Source organism: Misgurnus anguillicaudatus, chromosome 24 (genome assembly GCF_027580225.2).
Source record: "Misgurnus anguillicaudatus chromosome 24, ASM2758022v2, whole genome shotgun sequence".
NCBI lineage: Eukaryota > Metazoa > Chordata > Actinopteri > Cypriniformes > Cobitidae > Misgurnus > Misgurnus anguillicaudatus.
The window spans coordinates 20969042-20992063 of NC_073360.2; the positions used below are offsets into that span (position 1 = coordinate 20969042).

Here is a 23022-nt window from a genome sequence, read left to right on the forward strand (position 1 = left end):
TTGAATGGCATTGTCTGTTACAGAAGACAGGAAATGTGGTTTATCATGCTTGCATACACTCTAATGCACATAAAAGGTCATAAAAAGGTCATTAAATGGCATTCATATTTAATATATAATTACATGGCACTCTAGAATAATTGGTTTTGATTGGTCAATCATGATAACAAATGTTGCTGTTGATGTTGCTGTCAAATATTTTCTCTAATATGCTTTACTGTAATTGACTGTTGTCCCTGGCAAGCACTTACCTGTGCCGGTTTCAATATGTCTCATAGCACCGTGAAGTCTAATCACATTCAACAACTCATTTTGAAACTCATAATTAGTAAGCAAGCAGTTTTAAAAAAGGCCTACTTCATCAAGGTCCTATCAAGGGTTATTTTGTGGCAACACTGTTTAACTACCCAATATCCTTTACATAATATATCAGAAACTTTATTATTCCTTTATTTAACCAGGATATCAAATTGAGATATTGCTATCTCTTCTTCCATGTAGACCTGTCAAAGTATTATGTAGTAAAGAATAAATAATAAAACCAACAAATATTGCAAAACAAGTGAATAAAACTCTTTAGCTGGAAGCACAATGCAGGCACATAGAGTACAGAACCAACAAACGTTAGTTTGTTATGCAAACTTGGACTAAAACGTGTCTCATTTAAATTTCACTAAAGTTACGTAACAAAGAAAGTCATTATTTCCCAGCAGCACGCCATTACTAAATCTACTGGGTGTTGGGTGCTTAAGGTAAGATAGCCTGGTGTTAACTGTCATTGCAGACTTTTGATTTCCTCAGAGATTCAGAGAAACATTAGACTCTTAATGATAATGCTCCCTGGCTACATATCTTCGATAAATCAGCTGACAACATTTGGTTTAAAACAGAGAACACATTTAGCTCTCTCTCTCTACACATATGGCGCTTTTCCATTGCAGTAGTACCCCACGGTTTGGTTTGGGTCAGCTTACTTTTGGGAGCTTTTCCACTGGGTACACAAAATTTTTTTTAGTACCACCTTGGTTGGGGTTTCAAGTGACCCGAACTGATACCAAAATGTGATGCAATAACACTGTAGATCACTGATTGGTCTGAGAGAATCGTCACTACCAGCGTCATCGCTATAATGTAAAAGATTAGCTTTACCCTCATGCTAGCTTGCGCTGTCTCGAGCAAACCTGTTGTCATCTGCCTTTGCTGTAAATTCCCAAACGCCCTTTTAGCGATGAAAAACATCCACAGGTTGAGAATAAGGAACACCATAACATTTTTTCCAGGCTTGCTGTTTGTGGCGGCACATTCGCGACACGCACGTCCGCATATATGCCTTAATGCAACTTAAATGAGGCTCAGCAGAGCGCATCGACCGACGCCACGGGTGTTTGTACAGAAACTGTCATGTGCGACAGAGGTAGTGATACATGTAATGTGCAAACATCTATTTGTGGTGGTTAATTTTAATTTTGTGGCTGACTGAGATATCAATGAACTTATGGGAATGTACTAAGACGCTCTCTTACATTATGTCACATCAGTAGGCAGCGCACATATAACGACACCTATAATCCCTCCATCTCCGAAGTGTTACTAAACTCGATGGAAAAGCTAACCAAGCCAAAGTGAGGTGAGCTGGCCCGGCCTGACCCGGACCGGACCGTGGGGTACTATGCAATTGAAAAGCGCCAATGGTGCCAGGGAACATTTATGCTGCAACACACTATATGTAAAACTCTCTGACCCAGCAGGAAATTCTCTAGTAAAACATTTTTGTAAAGACAGCTTTTGATCAGTCTATTAAATTCACTTTTATGTTTGGTGTGACACCATGTTTTGCCCATAACACTACAGGGTAACTAAAATCTTCACACCCCTAGGCGTCTGCTTCACAGTCTAGCATTCTGCAGTGTACAAAACAAACATTTACTAGAAAAAACACAAGAGGAACAATGTCACACAGTTCAGAACAAGTTTGTGGATGTAGTGAGATCCCTCAGTAGGGCTCTAGTGTGCTTGTGTCATGGATTCTCCACACATCGACACTGACAGGTCTTCTGCCCTATGGTGCCAGTCTTGATCTTGAGTAATATGGAGAACCTGGTGCAGGTTTTGTATTGTGAACACGGAGTTCAAAGAGTGCAAGTAAATCTTGACTGACACATTGAAAGAAGCAAAGCTTGACAGGTGAGCAATTCACTTTTGGCACACTTCACAATGAACGGAAATCATTTACTAAAAACAGTATTGTTCAATCATTTCTTAAAAAAAAAAATTCAGTCTGTATGACATGGGGGTCCATTCCTATTTGGGTGTCCATAAACCAAGAAAAATGTAAGTAATCCTGAAGATCTTTGATAAGGCGTTTCAGATTTTTTTAAACAGGGCTGGATCTAAACTCAGGAGGACAGTGGCCCTTCAGGATGAGCACTAGACATCTCTTTCCTATGACAACAAATTATTCAAAGTATAGTTTGTCTCTTACATATCGGCAACAAATAATTCAGATAGTTTTGAGTGCCATTATAATTTGGCATTTTCCCACTGCATATTACAGCTCAGTATGCCTTGATACGGCTCAATTTCTGTTTTATTCACCTTGTATAGTACCTAGTACTAGGTACTTTTTTATACCGCTTTATGGCGCTTTTCCTGTATGTGGTACATTACATTGATATGCTCTTATGTTGTGTGTTTGTTTGGTTCATGTGTAGAATTATGTCATGCAGTAGAGGCAGCGCACCTATAATGATATAAGTCTATAATCCCAACCATGTTAAAGCAGTACTAAACTACAGTGGAAAGGCGAACTGACTTAAAGTAAAGCGAGATGAGAAGCATCAAGCTGAGCCTCCTTAGAATTAAAATACTGAGGCCCGTTACAGCTGTGTTCCTTGTGCCTGTCTGAGACCAACAAGTTCTGCTTTGTGCATGCCAAAAAGTATTTTTGTTCTTGCATCTTAGGGTGTTTTCACATATAGTTCATTTTAAAAGAACCAAACCCAGTTCACTTAAAGTGAACCAGAAAAGGAACTAGCTAAATGTGACCTCAGTCCTTTTGGTGTTCACAATATAGTGGACTCAAAAGAGGACCCAGTTCTTTTTTTGGTCCTCTTCAGAACTGAAGTGATCTCAGACCTCACATCACAACTAACTCAGATCCCAGCTTTCTGTGCAGCAGTTGATTTTGATACAATGTCCAAACGACACGCAAAGCGGACCGGGACCTCATTGATTTCACATATCAAAAAGAAATCGAACCACAAAAGAACCCAAAAGCGAACCGTACTCAGACCACCTCCTGACGTGGTCTGAGTTAGGTTAACTTCTGGGTCCTTTTAGGGGGGTCTGAGATCACTTGATTTGTTTACATATACACCTTGAACTGATCTGAGAGCGTTTGGAGGGATCAAACGAACTAGGTGTGAAAACACCCTTAATTGTGCACTAGCTGTCAAGTGTAAATGAAGTTAAAGTCTAGTTAATGAACACTGTCACCCATCTCCACAGTATCACGTGGAGTCACCTGAATGCGGCCGGATGCAGTTTTGGCCAGAGGACATGTCAGAGCTCTGGTTAAGACTCACACCATGTCCTAATCAGATGCGATCGTTATGATTCCAGCAAATTGTCTGTCCATACTGAATGCGAAAAAAGGACGTGGGGTGACCCAATCAATCACAAAACACAGCCAATCGGAACAGTTTTCCTCTGTGCCTTCTCGCAATGCAGCTAGAGCGCACACAAATGCAGATACGTATACCTATACTTTTTAGGGATTTTCTTATGCAACTTGACACATTTCTGCTTTTAAACATTGAATCATTCTCTCCTCATCCATGTTTGATTAATATTCATAATGCGCAGAACTTTCATCAAATGAGATCTCTGTGTAGGCGGAGCTGTCAGTTGCGACGTCACAGAAATAAAAAGCATTTCTAAAATATAGTCCACTGGCGCTTGTCGCAGTATCATGTTGTGGCTGGTTAAGATGAAAATTCTGATTAAAGGGATAGTTCACCCAAAAATGTAAATTTGTTCATCATTTTGTTCGGCAACCGTGAGTGTTTAGTTATTTTTCAATAGGAGTCGCTTTAGTTTTAGCAATGAAAGTTGAAAAACGCATGTTAGTGCCAAGTGTAAACAAGTACTCCGGCCCTCCAGGGTAAGATTTGAGGACCTAAAGTCTCTGTGTCGGGTGTATACTAGTATATGTGAGTCTATTCACTACAGATTGGATGAATAAACATTTGACAAAAAAGTCACTTTGTACATGTGATGATAAAAACACACTGTAAAAAAATTCAGTAGAAATTAAAATGTTATTGCGCAATTTACCGTAGATTTAAATTTATGTTATTTACTGGCAAGAGTTTGTTCAAAGTTTTGCTTCAGATTTTGTTTATCAGAATGTTTTGCTTGATGCTGTTTTTTTAGTTTTACTCTGTAAAGACAAAGACTTGTAAATGTTTAATGTTCATTTAACTTTGAACAAAATGTTGCCAGTAAAAAACATACATTTAAATCTACGGTAAGTTACCGGCAAACCAGCTGCAATTTCTACTGAATTTTTTTACAGTGCATGTTACTGTACTGTAAACGGTGTACTTGACAGCCTCTCAAATATCTGACACACTCTGTTAAAACCCAGTTAATTTTTTTTCTACATAAAATCTTCCTACAATGATTTTTCATCATTGAAAGAACTCCACACATTCACACCTCTATTTCTAATATTTGAAAGAAGGAAGTGCAAGGAAGTGCAACACTGAAATTTGTATTTATCCTGCATCAGTGGCAACTGAGGAAATGATGCACGGCCATTCAAAAACATGACTGGGGTTCTAACTATACAAAGATTAATGCAAATGGGTGAAGTGTCCCTTTAACCTGCATTTCACATGCTTTGTGAGAGTAAAGCAAATGAAGAAAATGTTTCAGAGAGTTCATTCCAGTTCATAGCCAGAATAAACACACACACACAAAACACTATTGAAAGTGATTTGAATTTGCTTTAATAATGAATAATGTTACATGCTTCCGTAGCGTGTAATCATTCCCCTTTGATGCACTACAAACACTGAGTGACTAAAGGTGGAGGTAATAATCAACTGGAGCATCCCAGACACTGACACGTGTGCAGAAGGGAAGTGGGAGGAAAAGATGGGGGAAGCGTGCAATGCTGCGAGGGATTTAATGAAGCAGGGTGCTAAAGATCAGCGTGAGGTGTTGGGCAGCTGCGGGCTGAGTTCAAGCGAACTCATTTACTTATCATGCTGATGAAATGAGCAGAAGGGTGTTTGGGGGTTCCTTCTGAAGACAGACGTAGCATGAGATATCACCTGCAGCCTGCAGGCTGTAGATTAATCATCCAAGAGACCGGCGCAGACGCTCACAACCGCAGTGTGAGCGTGTTTATACTAATGCGCGTGCGTGAAGGGTCAAGTGAATGAAATATTGCAGGACTTGACAACTCCAGGAAATGTTAAAAAATTGTGTAATGATTTTGAGAGGTGAATTAAGCGATATTAGAAATAGAGGTGTGAATGTGTGGAGTGCCAGAAACCACTCGATAAAACCATCACAAGCTGCTTGGCAAGAAACAGGATTACTCTCATAACACCACTGTTGGAAAGCACTAAAAATAACCCATTACTACACAATCTCTCTGTCATTTCCTGGACAGGTTTTGTTGTTGTGGATGAATGGCATTTTCAATCTTTTTTTGGACCAGAGCCATGACTGAAAGTTTATAACAATCACTCCATCGGGTTAAAGGACTTCTTTTAATTACACTAAAATCAATGTCTAATGCCCTCATTTACAATGAACTACAAACGGTTTTGACAAATACATTACTCTGGCATAATAACTTTGTGTAACACACACACACGCACAAAAAAAATGATTGAGAAATACACAGAAACAAGCCAAACCAAAATAACTAGCCAAGTTGGCTTGCAAAAACTAGTTCCTATGACAACAAGTGAAACTAGATACAGACAGGTTTTTGCTGGAATAGATGGGTATTTTGTGATTTATCTCAGAGATAACTTTTAAAAAAACGATAACCGAAGACTGACTGTTAAAATACAACATGCAGGTAAAGGGCCACATGAACTTAATGTTACACATGTGGTCAAGTTATGGGGAAGTCTTTAAATGTTGGAAGTAGGATGTGGACAAACGTGTCAGCGAGTGATACCATCAAGCCCCGCCCATTTAGTGCTTTTCTGGGTTACAACTGGAAACCACATGACTGTATTTAGAACATCAGCAAACCAACCAGAAATACACACGAATAGGGAAATAATCGTATCAAATGGCAGCTATGTAAACACCATATAATTAACATAGCAGACCTGCATTTTATCACACAAAACATTTGTTGCTAGAAACCAATGTTATGTATCTCTTTATGACCATTATGAAGCCTTTAAGATTTTTTTTAAGGGGGGGGGGTAACTTTCATGTTGTATTTCATGCATTCTGACTTATTAAAACAGTTTAAGAGTTTGTTTCCTTATGCTAAACATATTCAAAGTGTCAAAAAAGCAGTGTGACAGAGTATGTGCCAAATTCACTTCCCCAGTTTTTTTAGAACATGGCTACATCTTACGTACCATGGGTAGAAGTTACGTATCATATTTCTTTCATGGGCACTTCCCCGAAAAAGCAAGCCTACGTCAATAAACATGAGAGCGAGATCGTGGACGCTAGAAGTCACAGGCTTCACTTCACACAACAGCTTTGTGTTATATCAAGACTCAACAATGGCACGAAAGAAGAAGTGTGTTTTTGGATGAAAAGAGAAGAAAGCCTTGTTCAGCTTTCCAAGCCAGCCTTATGGAAACAATGCATATAGTTTGTTTATCCTGGGTAGCAGTGGAGTTTTGCTTGTGTGTTTGTTTAATTACAATTTTATTATTTTAAAAATAAAGTTTATGAGGTTCTTAATTGCCATTTTTACAACTGGCTCTTTAATGCAATTAATAATGCAATATGGGGATGTTTCAACATGGATCTTAAAAAAAAAAATCACAATTCAGATCGTGGATTGTGATTCTCTGTTATAATAAAGATCTTTTTTTTAAGGAAGATCGCCCAACCCTAATTATTATTTAGGCTAAAATATGTTTCACTATTGTAGATTAAAGGCGGAGTCCACGATGTTTGAAAAACGGTTTGGAAAAGGAGACGGGCCGACTACCAAAACACACTTATAGCCAATCAAATCAAATTAAATGCGGGTTGCGTATGTGTGTGTGTGTGGGGGGGGGGGGGGGTCTATCAACAGAAGGTCCAGATTCTATTGGGGTAGGGGCGTGTTTGTTTAGGTGATTTCAAATATCAACATTGGCTTTCAAACATCATGGACTCCGCCTTTAATATAGTAGAGATAGATAACTATAAGTGACTATAGACGGTTTCAGCAGCAACAACATAAACAAGCGGCTGTTGCGATCCGCACGTAACTTCCGGTACACTCCGCTAATAATAAATAACAACAAAGTACTTTAAACGTAGTTTATTTATATAACAAGCAAAAAATCTACACATAGATTACCTAGGAAACCAAAACATTTGTTATTTTTGACGAGGCATTTGTTAAAGAGATCAGTTTAGCAACTAGTCAGACCATTAAAAAAACGAAACCGGAAGTAAAGTTCGGATCCAGACGTGTATCACGTGCGTCCGATGAAACCGTCTATAGATAACAATGGGAAGTAAACTATGGTAAGGTGATTTACACAGCTCACCTAAAAAGAGGAATTTCCCATTTAAATTTCCCATGCGAACCCACTTTTAACATTGTTTAAATGAGTGCAATTTAATTCTATATCTTAATTTGCCATTGACACCACACAAAATTCATCTTAATTTGAATTTATCTAAGGCACAGTAAATAACCCTTCATATGAATATTGATTCAAAATGAATATAAACAGTCCACAGCTGTTTCTAGCTAAGAGGCAAACCACAAAACTGTCTGAACAGTATGAAGCATTTCAAACATACATCAGGCTTAATGCGCCTTTGGGAAACAGCCCAATGACTCAGCCACACACAGAGATGCTAAAACATGAGCACATAATCTAGTATGTCCCAAAACATGAGCAACAACCAGAGGGAGGTTAGACGTGTGTATTTATTATATTGCTGCAGGGTGTTTTATGGTGGATTAAAGCTTTGCTCACCTCTGCAACCTTTGGTGGAACGCCATCGCCAAGTACTTCCCTGTAGAAGCATTGTTGGGTCATATAGACGGACAGGCCACTGGTCCTCTTGAAGGCATCTCGCAGACGTTTGAGCTCCACATCCGTGACTGTGAACATGAAAGAGAGTGGTCAAATAGTTGTATAGGATATTAAAAGGTTATCAATAAAAAAATCTTTTCAGTTTGAACTCATGAGCAAAACTGATGTAGTTACTGAATCATTCATTTTTCATTGCTTTATTCATTTTAATTATAGTTCTTTGCTTCAACATATGGAAGAGCAGAGAATAGACCGCTGTGTGAACCAGACTGGAACTTTTTGTTTCATTTAGTTGTATGCCGGAGAAAGCTAGTTCTTTCTTGTGAGCAACTTTTTCAAAGCAATTATGGTATAATGGTGTAGATATATGGTATATAATGGTATAGAAGGACTACATCCAATGATCCAATGCTTTTTTATCTCTCAGACACACATCTTTTTTAAACCACCCCTGCAGCTACTGTATTTAACCCAGACACTTGTGCGAGGCCACTGTGAATTTTCTCTACTCATAGCCTTGTACTGCCATCATCGGTACATCAGAGATCTAGTCATAAACCACAGCATCTGACCCATCCATAACAGGGTCAGAGCCAAAAGCAAAGACCCCCAATTAGAAAACAAAGACAAACTGCTCTCTCTATAAATGGAACATTCTCAGACACATGCTGTTGAAATGTCCAAATTCCACTCCAGGACAACAAATAAACATCCAAATAAACTTGACAATGCTTGGAATTATGCGGCACACAGTATATACCAAAAACAAAAAATGCAGCAGGTGCCACATCATCATTGCAGTTCTTGGTAATTTACTTAAGTGTCTGAGTTGTTGCCCTCTGATTTTGCCTGTTTTTCATACCGTATCTATAGACCCTTTTACTGTTTGTAAACAATCATGACATGGCAACGTATGCACCACATTTTGGCTATGGAAGTATGGCAAGGATCAGCAGTGAAGCAACACAGACAAGAGAAAGTTATTTTAAAAAGTTGACTTTATCAACTTTTTCAACACAGCTTCAGATCCGTGTACTATAGTGGAGTGGATAGAAGACGTTAGTAGATGGCCAAATATATATATACGTATATTAGTATATTATATTAGTGCAACCAAACGCAACAACCAGACATAAACTTTCTGAGTAGCTAACACGTTAGAACCACTGAGGAACAACACCACTTCTGTTGCCTAAATGCGCACGCAGGCTATTTGATCATGTGGGCTGTAAAACTACCTGTCCTTTTTTAAACATAAAATGATAGATATACACACACACACATTTTTATATTTATTTTCTGAAGACCCCAGTTGGAAAAGTTATCGGAGCAGTGCTGTAGTGCAAGTAATAAGCTAAAATACTCTTGTCTTTTATTTATTTTGGAGCAATGGCCACATTTAAAAAATACCGAACCTCTCACTCAACACACTCAAAAAAATGTTGGGTTATTTTCAACCAAGTGCAGGGTCATTTTAACCAAGTGCTGGTTCAAAAAGGGATGACCCCAACCCATTAAGTTGTAATATTAACCTATGCTGGAATGTTTAAATGCAAAATGATGGGTTGTTTTAACCCATTGTTGGGTCAAATATAAACATTTTACAGGTTAATTTAACCCAGCAGCTGGGTTTGTCCCTTTTTGACCCAAGACCGCATTATGCATGCACTCTAAAATTATTATCTTTTCAAATAGTGAAATAACAACTCCACAAAAAGTCGACAAATTCACACACACCTAAAGTTCTGCTCTTTGTTATGCACCCGTGTTAATTTCACCTATGGTCAATTCCTATTGATGTCAGAATGATGTGTCTTCCAAATAACACAACGTTCTTAAAAATAACAACCCTCGTAAGAAAACTTTAACAAAACAAGACAAAGACTTTAAGCCAGGATGCTGTCAAGATATAGTATGTATGGTTCAGTAACATTCATACTCATTTAAATAACCAAATGAAGCACTTGGCTTCTCAGGATTTTAATGATTATTTTTGCATCAAATCAATTTTAAAATCAAGAAAATTTAACTGCACCGTGCACCCTGTATTTTTATTCATTAACTTCAAACAGAAGCTTTTATGGCTTCATTAATAAACAGACTACATATGTGTATATTAATCATTCATTGACCAGGCAGACTTAATCAAAGGAAAACATTCATATGGCAAGACTATAGGCTTTTCAACATCAGGCAACTCTTAATAAGGTTAACAATTCATAGCTCATGCAGTGGCTTTAGATATGAATCTATAATGAACATGACAGTCTTGAACTGTACCATGTGACATAGCAATGTGACACTGTGTTTTCCATAATGTCCTGTTTTTTCACTACAGTATCCTATTGAACCCAAAACCAATATATCTCTTATGTGAATAAGGAACAGAAACCACTAGTCCACTGACTAGTTGATCTGACAGTGCATAGTTAAGCTGTTACAGTTTATAACAGAAACACAACAGCCATTTAAGCCCTGTCACAGTCTTCATAATACCAGGAAGAAAAGGGTTATTTTGTGCTGTTAAGATATGAAGAGAGGAAACAGACTGTGAATATTCATAGATGTGACACACTGTGAACCATAAAATACCACCTGAGAAAGCAGTTTACAGCTCTGAGGGTCATAAAAATTCCTTAGGACTAAAGGAAGGTTCCTAATTTTTTTTACAAAGTAGGAGAAAACCTTAATCCCCAAATTTTCCTAGGTTACAATCTTTATAGAAATTTAAAGCAGAGGCAAAACATGAAGGTCCTCTCTCTTCATGCCATGGTGATACAGAATGGACATACAAAACAGTAGGCCACTATGTCTGAGATGTTTTAAAGCTGACATGTTGGTAGAAATGATTGTTCAACAATCTCTGATGAGATTATGTTTTAATACACCTGGAGGGGGAATCGCAATTATTCTGCTTAATGTTTTATAAAAGATGAAGATTAAAAGGGAGTGACAACCATCCAAATTCATAAACACTATCATGGCACCAGCTGCTCCACAGTAAAGACGATGATTTAATGGCAGCTTAATGCTGCAGATATTTTTTGTGTACTCTGCACATTTGCTGAACTAAATAACAGTTCTCGGGTCATTACTGCAGAATTAACTGGGTCGAATTTGCAAATCTCAAACTGCTCTTTTCGAAGGTGCTAAAGCGATATCTGCAAATCATAAGATGGTTTCCCGCAGGATATTATTCAGAGTGAAAGCACGAGAGTAGAGCTATTAAAACATGCATTAAATGGATGAACAATTTCCATCTATTCAATCAGTAAACTACATTTAGGGTATTATTTTATTGGTTGATAAGTCCCTGGGTGCAAGGCAAAGATATAAAAAAACATTTTGCAATTCCTTGCAAAATCCAGAGTTAAGCCCGTAAGTGCAGCTTTTGAGAATTGTTACATCCACAATGGAGAAATGTCACATCCATAACGTTGTTTTTTTTCTCATAAATAGGCACATGAAATTTAAATCATTAAAAATAAATATGATTTGTTCTCTATTTGTTGGGTAGTACTGCTTTTAGTTTGTGCATTTTAAATCACAGAATTCCTACAAAGCATGCTGTATCCTAAAAACTTGTCCTATTATGTCACATCCGTACCACATGTTTATTTCCCTTTTCTAAAATAGAAAACACAAGCATAGACTGGAATTTTTCTTTTGTTTGGAATCTATCATCTGGGGTTTAGGAAAATGTAAACAGATGGTTCAGTATTGGTAAATTGGTAATTTTTGACTTAATATTTCACCTTTATAACATTTAACTGCTCTGCTGTTGTATATGAATTTGCCCTTGATAGTAAAAAGTTAAGAAAGTATCCTTCTCTTCAAAGGCTGATTAAAAATCTGAGTGCTTACATTGAGGCAGAGTAACCTAAATTCTTATAAGGTATTTTTCCAGTAACATAGCTCTTCACTAAAACAGCATTGAGTATAAAACAATAATTATATACACTAATATACACAAGTCTTCATCTAATAAGGGGGAACAGATTCAACTGATGGTCTTATTACCATAATCAAAACAGGAAAAGAGAAAATGCAGATATCTTTTAGCTCTGGGGAATTCAGTGACATATCCCCTCTTTGAAATTGCACAGCAACAGACCGATAAAGCATTCACAGTCTCTTTGATTTTCACTTCTTTGACCAGTCATAGTGCTTTACCTCAGACAAGAGAGAGAGAATCGGATCCAAAACATTCCCAGTTACTCTATGATGGAATCCTGCAGGATACACCATAAAACTCATTTGAGTGCTACTACCTAGAAACATGACCTACTTTAAGTTCCCTGTAGTTCCTCAAGTGTGGGTCTGTAGGTGGAGGCAACCTTTCATTCTAGACAGAGCTCTCCAAAGACAGCCTGGGAGCATAAAAGACGACTCCGACCCTTACATGTAAGCAGCATAAATAAACATGAATTCCTAAGGATGAGACTTAATTATCATAGCTGGATTCGATTGGCCTGTATCTCTCAGAGGACCCTCACTCAGTCAAGCTGACAGGGTTGTGCTGAGATTCATTGACACTGGAGGCTATAGATAACATGGTTGAGACACTAGAAGCTCCTTCATAATACAGAACAGTATTGTATGTTCAGTCTTGGAAGAAAGTCACTGAAAAACACTGGCATGTAACCACATACAGCTGAATCTAATTTATGGATGTTTCCGCGCCTTTTTAAGAATGACACAGCTGATTTCAAAACAGCCACACGACATACAACGACATGGTGGATTTTAAAGGAATAGCTTTGTTGTCATATATGTTATTTTGTGTTCCCAGAAAGAAAGTCACACAGGTTTGTAAATGAGGACTGAATTTGAGCTTTGGGTGAACTGTGCCTTTTAGAATAACTATTACACTGCGATTAAGATCAATTCTTTAATAAAACAATGACATGAAACCCATTTTATGGCTGCGAACGAAACCGAAGGCAGCTGACTTGCTGCCTCGCTGCCTCATGAGGCAAAAGGTGTGTTCGACTTCATGCGGCGCCGCGCAGATCGATCAATGGCTGACTTGAAGCAGTGCATGCCGGTAAGAAATGTTATCTGACTTGAGACAGCGCTGATGCCATGTGACTGTGACGTATGGCTTTAACGTACCGCGAGAGCAATTCGAGATCAGCTGCCTGAATCAGCCACCGCAGTTCGCCAAGAGCATAGATATATATAAAGGCTAGATGTGTTATGGCGGAGTCTCTAACATCATCACCTGGCGGCCACCTTACCACAGGCAGCTCGCTCACTCGTAGCATTGAGTTTTAATAGTGCAGGTAATTCTGGATGCTTTAACATGATTCATGCATTTTTTTTCCTTTTTTTAGTATAAGTATGCAGTGTCATAGGTAGGGTTGTAACGGTATACTGGTATGGCGGTATACCTTGATATTAACTTTTACGATTATCATACTGTAAACATTTGCTTATACACGGTTTTGGCAAAAAATAAAGCAGATCTCACCTGCGCTACTACGCACATGCAACTTCATTCGGCGTGACTGCTAGACTCCACTCGTTTATGTACAGCAGAGAAAATGTCAGAGAAATACAAATTCTATTCTCTATCCCCCACCAGAAAAAAAGTTAAAATCTACAGTATGGGAATACTTTGGGTATACAAAAAACGAACGCGGGGTTGTCCTTGAAGATGGATATCCAGTTTACAAGTAAAGTGGGCGCAGAGTGGCTGCAAAAAGAGGCACTAAAGCCCATTTAAGTGATTTATTACAGATCAATTTAAGTTGATTATACTTAGGCCATATAATAAAAACTATACATTTCACTCACTATATGACGATGTGAACAAATGAATATATCCAGAGCAGCTCTGAGAGAATTTAATGAGTATTTTATCATTTTATTTAAAAGAATAAAATTAAAAGAATCAAAAAAGATTAAGAATCAAAGTTTACTTTTTTTGAAAGTGTATTTTTACATAAAAAAGTTTAATATAATAAACCATATGTTCAACCCAAAACCCCTATCTGTTTTTTTTTTATTAATTTAAGGGTAATTGTAGCTAATGATAATAATAATAATAAGTGTTTACTACCGGCAAAGCGTGAAACCGTGATAGTTTCTGAGACGATTATCATACCGTGGAAATCTCATACCGTTACAACCCTAGTCATAGGTACATCTTTGACGTTTATAACAAACCAAACCGTTTGAAAATCGATAGAAGATTAAGCAAGTTATGGTCATTTAAAAGTACCTGCACCATTAAAACTCAATGCTACAGATGAGCGAGCTGTCTGTGGTAAAGATGGCTGCCAAATGCAGACGTTCCACTCAATTGGCCAGCAGCGCGGGCGAGACGTCTAGCCTTTATACATATCTATGGCCAAGAGGAGCTGCACGGGCTGTAATGACGACACAGCTCTTTCACGATTGGTCAGATTCACCGCATGACAACGATCACGTGTGTTTTGTGTTTATTTTCACACCCTCAGTTCCACGAATGCTCACAAATCTGTATTTTTATAACAGTTAAAGCTCTTTTCCTGTAGTCACGAGGTTATATTGTGTCATGTTCATCAAAATAAAATGCATAAAAAAACTTAGACCCCACTACACTGGTATTTAAATAATATATGCTTATGTTGAACTTTATTCTTGTAAAAACAAATGCTGTAAGCCCCTTCAGTTTTACCCATTCTCATACATGGACATTCAAAACAGTATAATTCACTTTTTATGTTGTTTACTTCTTACAAATCACGTTTACTGCGATAAAGCAAGCCTGACATAAATGCAGCAAACTACGGGAACCACAGCGTGTCCGACTTCACATCTCCGTTTTCAGCTCCTGCACGCGGCTAATCTCGCCGATCGGTTACATCCAGACGCAGCCGATGTTGAACGAACCTAATGACTTCGGCGGCATGAAGGCTGCTCTGGGAAATGCATTGGGACAGCCTTCATAGGTAGCGTAACGGAATTCTGTTTGAAATATAAACAGAGAGCATCTTTGTGATAATTAATCACATATCTGAAAATATCTGAAACTTTATTTGTGTAACTAAATGTTAGGGCTATCACAATTATGAAATTTGGCTGACGGTTAATTGTTTAATAAATTGTGACGATTAATTGCCTGTTTATTGCTTTGACATTTAATTCTCATACATTTTTTTTGTTTATGAAATAATTTTTACAGATTGTTGTGATTATTTAAATTAAATCTTTTGCAAGGTTTTTCTGGCAGTGAATATTTATACTAAAAGTAATCTGATACTGTCTCAATTATAAAGGCGCTGCGGCTCCCCTTTGTGTTTTTTAAAGAGATGTGCAATCATTGCGGTGATCTGAAATCATCGCAATGAGGTCAAACAATTGTGATGGGACGATTATTTAATCATTGTGACAGCCCTACTAAATGTGTGATCCAGCCACTTTCTTGCCTGCCATTTTATTTTTTTTTAAACTTGACCAGCCTTGACCAATCACATTCCCAGCGCACGTCCATGCATAGAATTGTGGGACAAGACGCTAAAGGTATCTCAGGAGTCAGGAAGTAAACCTAACATTGGTTTCAGACATGCCTTGATGCCTTCCTGCCTTGGAATGCTGCCTCTGAAGGCAGCATTTTAGATCTTTCGGACGCAGCCTATCTTAACAGTATGTTATTGTGATGATGTGATGTCAGCAACACTGGCTCCTGGGCAGCATGGCACAAAAGCTGCTATAAATACGCTACCATAATGTGGATGCAGCTGCAACAATTAGGGTAATTCTACCTCCCCTCATGGCCAGCTATCCCCTTATGCCCACCAACACACTCACGCATGTGTATGCACATGCCCACACACTAAGACACACAAACCACTGACTGTTTTGAAGCAAAATAATATCAGTGTTTTACTCTTCAACACTCAGGCTTTTTTGGGGTGATTCACACCTTTTTACCCTGTGACAATCATTTAAATTCTTATATCTGTTAAAGTTGGGCGAAAATGTAAAATCCTGGTCTGTGGTTTCCTGGTAAGAGAAACAAAGATGCAAATAGCGCTTATGCAAAGCTACAGCTAAATTCTGCTTATTCATCAAGGTGGAGAAACATAAACAATGTTGACATGCTCTGGCTCAGGTGCTATGTGTGTGTGTCTGCTATCTGCCACCTCTAAATACATCACTCATTGCTTACACAATAAACATACCGGCATTATGGTCTGTCAGCCTGTCTACGCTATTCAGATTTTAGTATCGGAAATCTAAATTTGCTAACATCAATGTGCAGAAACCTGAAACCAAACTTGTGGTCATGTTATGGTCACACCTGGAGGTGATGATGTAACTGGCAGAAAAGATAATGTTACAATACATACTTATACAGTAAATGCTATTTATCAAACCAACGTACCCATGGGAATGACAAAATATGTTATCTTACGCAATCATTCGCATACACAGATGTACAGTCTTGGTATTGAGAAAGCTAAAGGGTTTACAACATGTCACCTGTGAATTTATTTACACAATGTCATTATGCAGTCTAATGTGCGAACGAAGGCAGTGTTGGTGTCAGATAAAGGCAGCTGACATGTCAATGGTCATTTATCAACGGATGTTGTTGACTTATCACATGAAGGAGTCTTCAATTACCTTATCACTCTTAAAGCACATATACACTTGCAAAAAGTAAACATAATCCTTTGGCATATCTGAACGCAAAAACAATAAGGGCACAAATCATAGCGTGTCAGGGTGTATCAGGTAAAGCAGTTGCGCGTAAGAGAGAGTTGACAAACTACAATCTTTGGATAGGACATACATTTCTAGGGGGGTGTTGAGAAATGTTGACAGATTAGTGAAATCTGTATATCAGAGCGGATGGTGTCCACTGCACCACCCAGATTAACAACACTTCAAATCGACTGCTCGTTAGACATTGGCTCCGTCTCAAAACCTAGCACAGAGCTGTCTATTTACACCGTTTAGAGACATTATAGGCGCGTGCAAAGGCTTGGATTTCAATGTTGTCCTAAAATCTGTCCAAACAGACAGCTCACTATGTTTTGGAAAACAGCCCCTGACAATACCTCAATAACACAAAGACAAGTCCAAACAGCCCCACCTTCACCCCCTAGCCCTTTACTACCCCTACTTAAGCGTCTGTGGAGTGACAGGTTGTGTCTTGTTAGCTCACGGGAAGAGTTAATATGTGGTCTTAACTAGCTGGCTAACGCTGCTAACGCTAGCTTAGCGCAACCGCGTAACTGAGCGACCGCCGATAATCGTTAAAGCTCAAAGCTCTTACCTCTTTTAACGGCCTCGTCATACGACAGGAAGCCTATCCGTGACTCTTTGGCGCCCATGGTGCCCTCATTTCATGGCAATGGCAGAAATATTAGGAGTGACCGGTGCCTGTTGCCTTGTTTTCGGTTGTTTTTCTATTTTTTTGGTATGGTGTTCGTATCAAGTCCAGCAGCGGAGTTTTGCGTTATCAACGAGTGACGCGTCTCAGTGCCTACGCCTCCATACTTGGTCAGGTGACTTTTGTCCAATCAGAACACGGGGGCGTACGCGCGTCAGTTTATCGCTAGAAACGCAGCACTGACACCGTTTCGGCCTGTCATGCTGTCAAATATTAGTGTGATTGTGAGGTGTCAGTTGAAGCAGAATCATATAAACACACAAGCATGTCAATCAGCAATTTAAATGTGACAGTTTTATGTTTATGTAGTTATTATGGAGGTTTACGTTATTTTGTTTTATGTGGAATTGACAGGTATTGAATTAAAATAGCGTTTCTTTATGGTCTACATTTATAGCGATGATGATGAGTGGGTCTCTCATTTAACACGTTATGTGAGTCACATAATTCAATTGACCTGATATTTGGCCCTGCGCAACATTTCTTATGATCCACTCAAAAACAGTTCTGGGAAGCTATTATGCAAATGTAACATGCGTTTGGTTTTGACATGTCACTATATTAAAAATGTTTTAGACGCTTATTATTTGGCGCCCTCCTATGACCTCTGGTGCCTATTGCAATGTAAATGGCGCGTGCTGCAATAAAACCGGAAGAGACGTTTCTGTTTACTGGTTATGCCGTTGCATAAATGTAATTCACAGAAAGAAAACCCTTGCGCTAAGAGCAATGTTACGGATCCTTCTTGAATTACTTTTTGTTGTAGGTGCCCATACGAACTCAGATTAAAATAGGAGAGAAGAGGAGGGACACGCGGATGACACACGCGGGTGCTGCATCTGTGCAATATGGGACTTTATGTCTGTCTGTATGCGCCCAATGTAATCGGTGAGTTAGGGTAATCATTACACAGGATATCAGTCACATCAATATTAGATGACATGTCATCCAGCTATGATCTCTGCGTTCATCAGTAAAGTTTGCACTTATAATACAATTTGTTGTGATTTTTATTTCCTTCATTTCATAGGTTACATTCGAATTCTTCTTGTACTCACCGCCTGGACTGTATATAGTGACCCAGTGAGATTTCTACCCTTGTATGTGGCATCAGTAATATTGGATGGTGGGTAGCTATTGACATAAAGCAGGGTATTCTATTCTATTCTATATTCTATTCTATTCTATTCTATACACAATACAATATATAATACTACAATGTACTGATAATGTACACTATAATATAAAAGGTTCAAAAACACTACAGCATTAAAGAAATTTACCACCACAGTATACTATACTAGTGGTCTCCAACATGGTGCCCACTGGCACCAGGTTGCCCGCATGGAGTCTGTGAGATTACCCGCCAAAGCACATTCTATTAATAGCCTCCATTTTAAAATGTATTTATTACATATTTTGATATTAGCTAATAGCTTGGCTTCTTTTATGTATGTTAACATTTTAAACAATGATAAAACATATCAACAAGTAAAATAAAATAAAATCAACAAGCAAAAGATAATTTTTTGAGTAGACTTTATCAAAAAAGTAGCCCCCCAGATTGTTTTATCCATTGTGGTAGCCCTCGCTCACAAAAAGGTCGGAGACCCCTATACTATAATATTTTTTATGTGCAATGTTATATATTACATGATATAAACTATTTATTGAATTTTTCTGTGAATACTTCTGATTTGGTCATCCAAAGCGACTGCAAAAAGTGATGTGAGTTACTTTTCAGTTTAATTCATTTGCTTTATAAAAATAGTATACTGAATGAAAACATATTAACGAGGGCAGATCTTGACATTTTTGCGATGGAAATAAGCAATTTCTAAATGCACATCTTCTCAGTCATAAAAAACACTTGCAGGGCCTGAAAGAGATCAAGCCTCAGCCAAGTAAGAAAAAGTAACTTAAAAGTAATGTAGTATTAGTTTCCATGGAAAGTAAATAAGTAACGTAATTAGTTACTTTTTTGGGGAGTAACTTTATATTTTAATGCATTACTTTTAAAAGAACCTTTCCCCAACACAGCCTATGGTAGGCTATAATAAAAATGCCTTAGTGGTCAACCTAAAGTCTTAAACTGAGTATTTTATGTTTGTATCAGGGCTGGATGGATGGGTGGCACGTCGGCTGCAGCAGACTTCTAGGTTCGGGGCTTGGCTGGATGTGGTTGTGGACAACATAGGACGTGGTATGCTCTGGAATATACTTTATGACGTAAGTTTAATGAGTCAGTTGGATTTCTGCTGTATTTTTATCTCCATTTGTCATATATGACTGACTTTGTGCTTTATGCATATAAAGTGGGGCTGGTTGGTGTCCTCAGTAGAGTGGTGTGCGTTTGTGTGCAACCACAGTGCTCGAGGAGCCCAATGGAAGAACTCTTTCACGGGGAGCCCGGTCTGGGTTCAAGCAGTGATGGCAAAAGGTATGCTAAGATACCAGTTGTTGATTTAAATAAATATTGTGACATCAGCATGACAGAAGTCAGCACTGATATTCACATTGAATGCTTCATTGTGCAGGCTTTAAGACTCCACTGGGCATTTTGACAATCGCAGGGATCCATGTTTTGCCTGTGTGGCTGTATGCCTATCAGTATGAGGTGCTGTCACAGGCTCTCTATATCCCACACTGCCTTCAGATTCTTGGGATTCTGGTGCTGGCAGCTGGACGCTTACTGGGCTTAGCAGTTGAGGTGAGGACAGAGCATAACGCTGCATTATTTTGTTGCTGAGTCACACCAGTGGCATCCACTTTAATATGAACTCCACTGGTCTTGTGTGTCTTTCTGCAGATGTGGTGCATCTTAAACCATGTGAGATTGTTAGTGTTGGATGAAGAAGAGGAGAAGAAGAGCTAGGACGAATGTAAAATCAATGTTACATGTTTGTGTTTTGGGTTACTGGGTTTGAGATTGAATTGATGTTTGAAGCAAGCAAAAGGGAAAATTGGTCTTTTTTGAGGGTATTGATCCAAAAAGCAGTTGCAAAAATTGCAGTTATGAGCATGTTGAATGTAGAATTTTTCAGGGCTTTATTTGCTGTATATTCTCTTGATATATACATGTATTATACTATATAATATACTTAAAGGGATAGTTCACCCAAAAATGAAAAATCATTTACTCACTCTCATGTTGTTACAAACCTGTATAAATGTCTTTGTTCTGATGACCACAAAAAAAGATATTTTGAAGAATGTTTGTAACCAAGCTAATCATAAGCCCCATTGACGTCCTTATTATTTTTCCTATTATGAAAGTCAATGGTGCTCAATGATCGGGTTGGTTTCAAACATTTCTCAAAATATGAAGAGTTGGTTCCAAAACAAGATAACTCAGTTTTGTTTTGAAAAAAAAAGTTTGATTTTCATTTCAATTAATATCAATCAAACTGCAGTTGGGTTTGCTTTGATTTAAGCAAAAAATAACAAAAAATACAGCCATCGGAGCTGATGGTGTAGTGGGCAGTGCTCTGGCATGGGGTGCTTTCGCACTTTCGGTGACCCGAGTTCGATTCCTGGCTCATGGTCACTTGCCGATCCCATACCCCCTCTCTCCTTCCTGTACTTTCCTGTCCTCTCCTAAACTCACTATTAAATAAAGGCAAAAAAATACAGCCAATTAGCACAATAAAAAGATAATAATAAACATGTTTGACAAAAATTATTTTGTTATTTCTTTTTGGAACCAAATTCTTCATATCCTTTCCTTTGTGGTCACCAGACAAATAATTTTTTGGGTGGATTATCCCTTTAAACACAAAGCTTTTTGCACTGTATTTGTAACATGCTTTTGATGTGCCAGATTTGACAATAATATTATATTTAATTTCTAATTTATTGTTTTGGACAGTTCTATTTATTACACTAGGGATTACATTTTTGTTTTACCACTAGTGATTGGTATGGTTCATCAGTTTTCATTTGTTATTAAGTCATTCGTGCTATATAAATGGCTTAAAAGTTTTTCAAGATGGACAAAGTGTTACATTAATAATAGGACTAGTTTATTTATTTAGCTTAGTTTCATTTTATTCTTCATATAAACTGCTTGTTGCCACAATGTGAATGTAAAAGATTGATCATAATATCATTTTCAGTCTATTATATGACTATTGAGGTATAACAGTAAAATATCTTCCAAAGGTACTTATTCTGTATACAGTCATTTATTCTCAATTTTTTTGTTCAGTCACCAATCCACCCAAAAGAGAGGGGTGCATATCCAAACATATTTTCAGATTTCAGAAACAAATGAAGAAAAATCACTTAAAGGCAAAAATAAAGCATTTTAATACTTAAAAGCAATATTGCTCATTGTAATCTGTAAGACATCTGTATATTGTTCTTTCTGTGCGTGTTAAAATTACTTACAAATTTTCACAATGGTGGATACAATTGAGTTTAATAATGATTTGGTGGTTACAGATGTACAGCAGGCTCTACGGAGGTGTGAGTAACATATAGCCAATGACTGAACCCTACGTGTATCAAAAGCAGAGGTTCATTGTGGCACAGGTCACTGACGTTTCAATAGTAACAGTCAGTATTAATGTTAACACAATCACTTTCCTCATCTTTGTCATTGGAGAAAACACTGCATTCTAGCATGTCTCAAATGAGTAGAGATGAAAATGAACCGAAAACAAAACCAAGAGAAGTCACTTCTGTTTTGTTTTTAGCTTAAAGGGTCCCAGTACCCTACCTGATGCTCAGGGTACCACCGCGATGCAAGAGCTGAAAATTCAGAAAAGCACTTTGCTAAATAGCTAAATCACAATCATTGCAGAAATGAATCCGAGGATTTTATAAAGATTATTTAGCGTTGTTGCCCTTCTATATCAGTAATGAATGTGATGAGCGCGGCCTCATGCAGTAAGCATTCATTCTTCACGGTAATCAGTCCCTTTTATAAACCTGTTATTTATTACACACTTCAACTCCCAGGGGGCACATTTCTAAGAAACATGCAAGGTTGTAGCGACATCATAAGCTTTTGCTTTATGTGTTTACTGTGTATATAACCATGCCAAGATTGTGTGAAATATAGGATATTCTCTCACATCATTGTCAGGGGATGTTAAAAATTTCTGTGATCAACACTTTAGAACTGCAAAGTATTTTTTTTCTGTTTATGTCACTATGGAGTTCACTGGGACAATACCAATTGTAGCTATACATTTATATATATGTACACATAATTACTTAAACATGCAAAGAAAAGAACATGTGACCCAGAAGCACCTATGGGGGCCGTGACCCATTCTGGAATTTGGTGGCTATTTGACATCACACTGAATGATCTTTCTTATTGGTTGACAAATGAGCCCTTAAATGCACATTCAGAAGCAATCAGAGCTACAT

At 37.9% G+C, this 23022-nt stretch overlaps 2 protein-coding genes across 4 annotated transcripts in view; one reads left to right on the forward strand and one right to left on the reverse strand.

Moving 5' to 3' along the window:
* usp32 (ubiquitin specific peptidase 32) overlaps positions 1-17745 on the reverse strand; it is a 51215-nt gene extending 33470 nt beyond the window's left edge. For all 3 annotated transcript variants that reach the window (XM_055196511.2, XM_055196512.2, XM_055196510.2), the window contains exons 1-2: positions 17527-17745; positions 8196-8323 (exon numbers count right to left, since the gene is read on the reverse strand). In XM_055196511.2, coding sequence (XP_055052486.2) covers positions 8196-8323; positions 17527-17584 — 186 coding nt within the window. In that variant the 5' untranslated portion in view covers positions 17585-17745. The remainder of the gene's footprint in view (positions 1-8195; positions 8324-17526) is intronic.
* A 507-nt stretch (positions 17746-18252) lies between these two features.
* On the forward strand, positions 18253-21960 carry LOC129438027 (uncharacterized). The gene is made up of 6 exons (XM_055196526.2): positions 18253-18531; positions 18674-18769; positions 19760-19872; positions 19960-20083; positions 20181-20353; positions 20453-21960. Exons 1-6 carry the CDS (start codon positions 18492-18494, stop codon positions 20516-20518), a joined length of 612 nt encoding a protein of 203 aa, XP_055052501.1. The 5' UTR covers positions 18253-18491; the 3' UTR covers positions 20519-21960.
* Positions 21961-23022: the final 1062 nt, after the last annotated feature.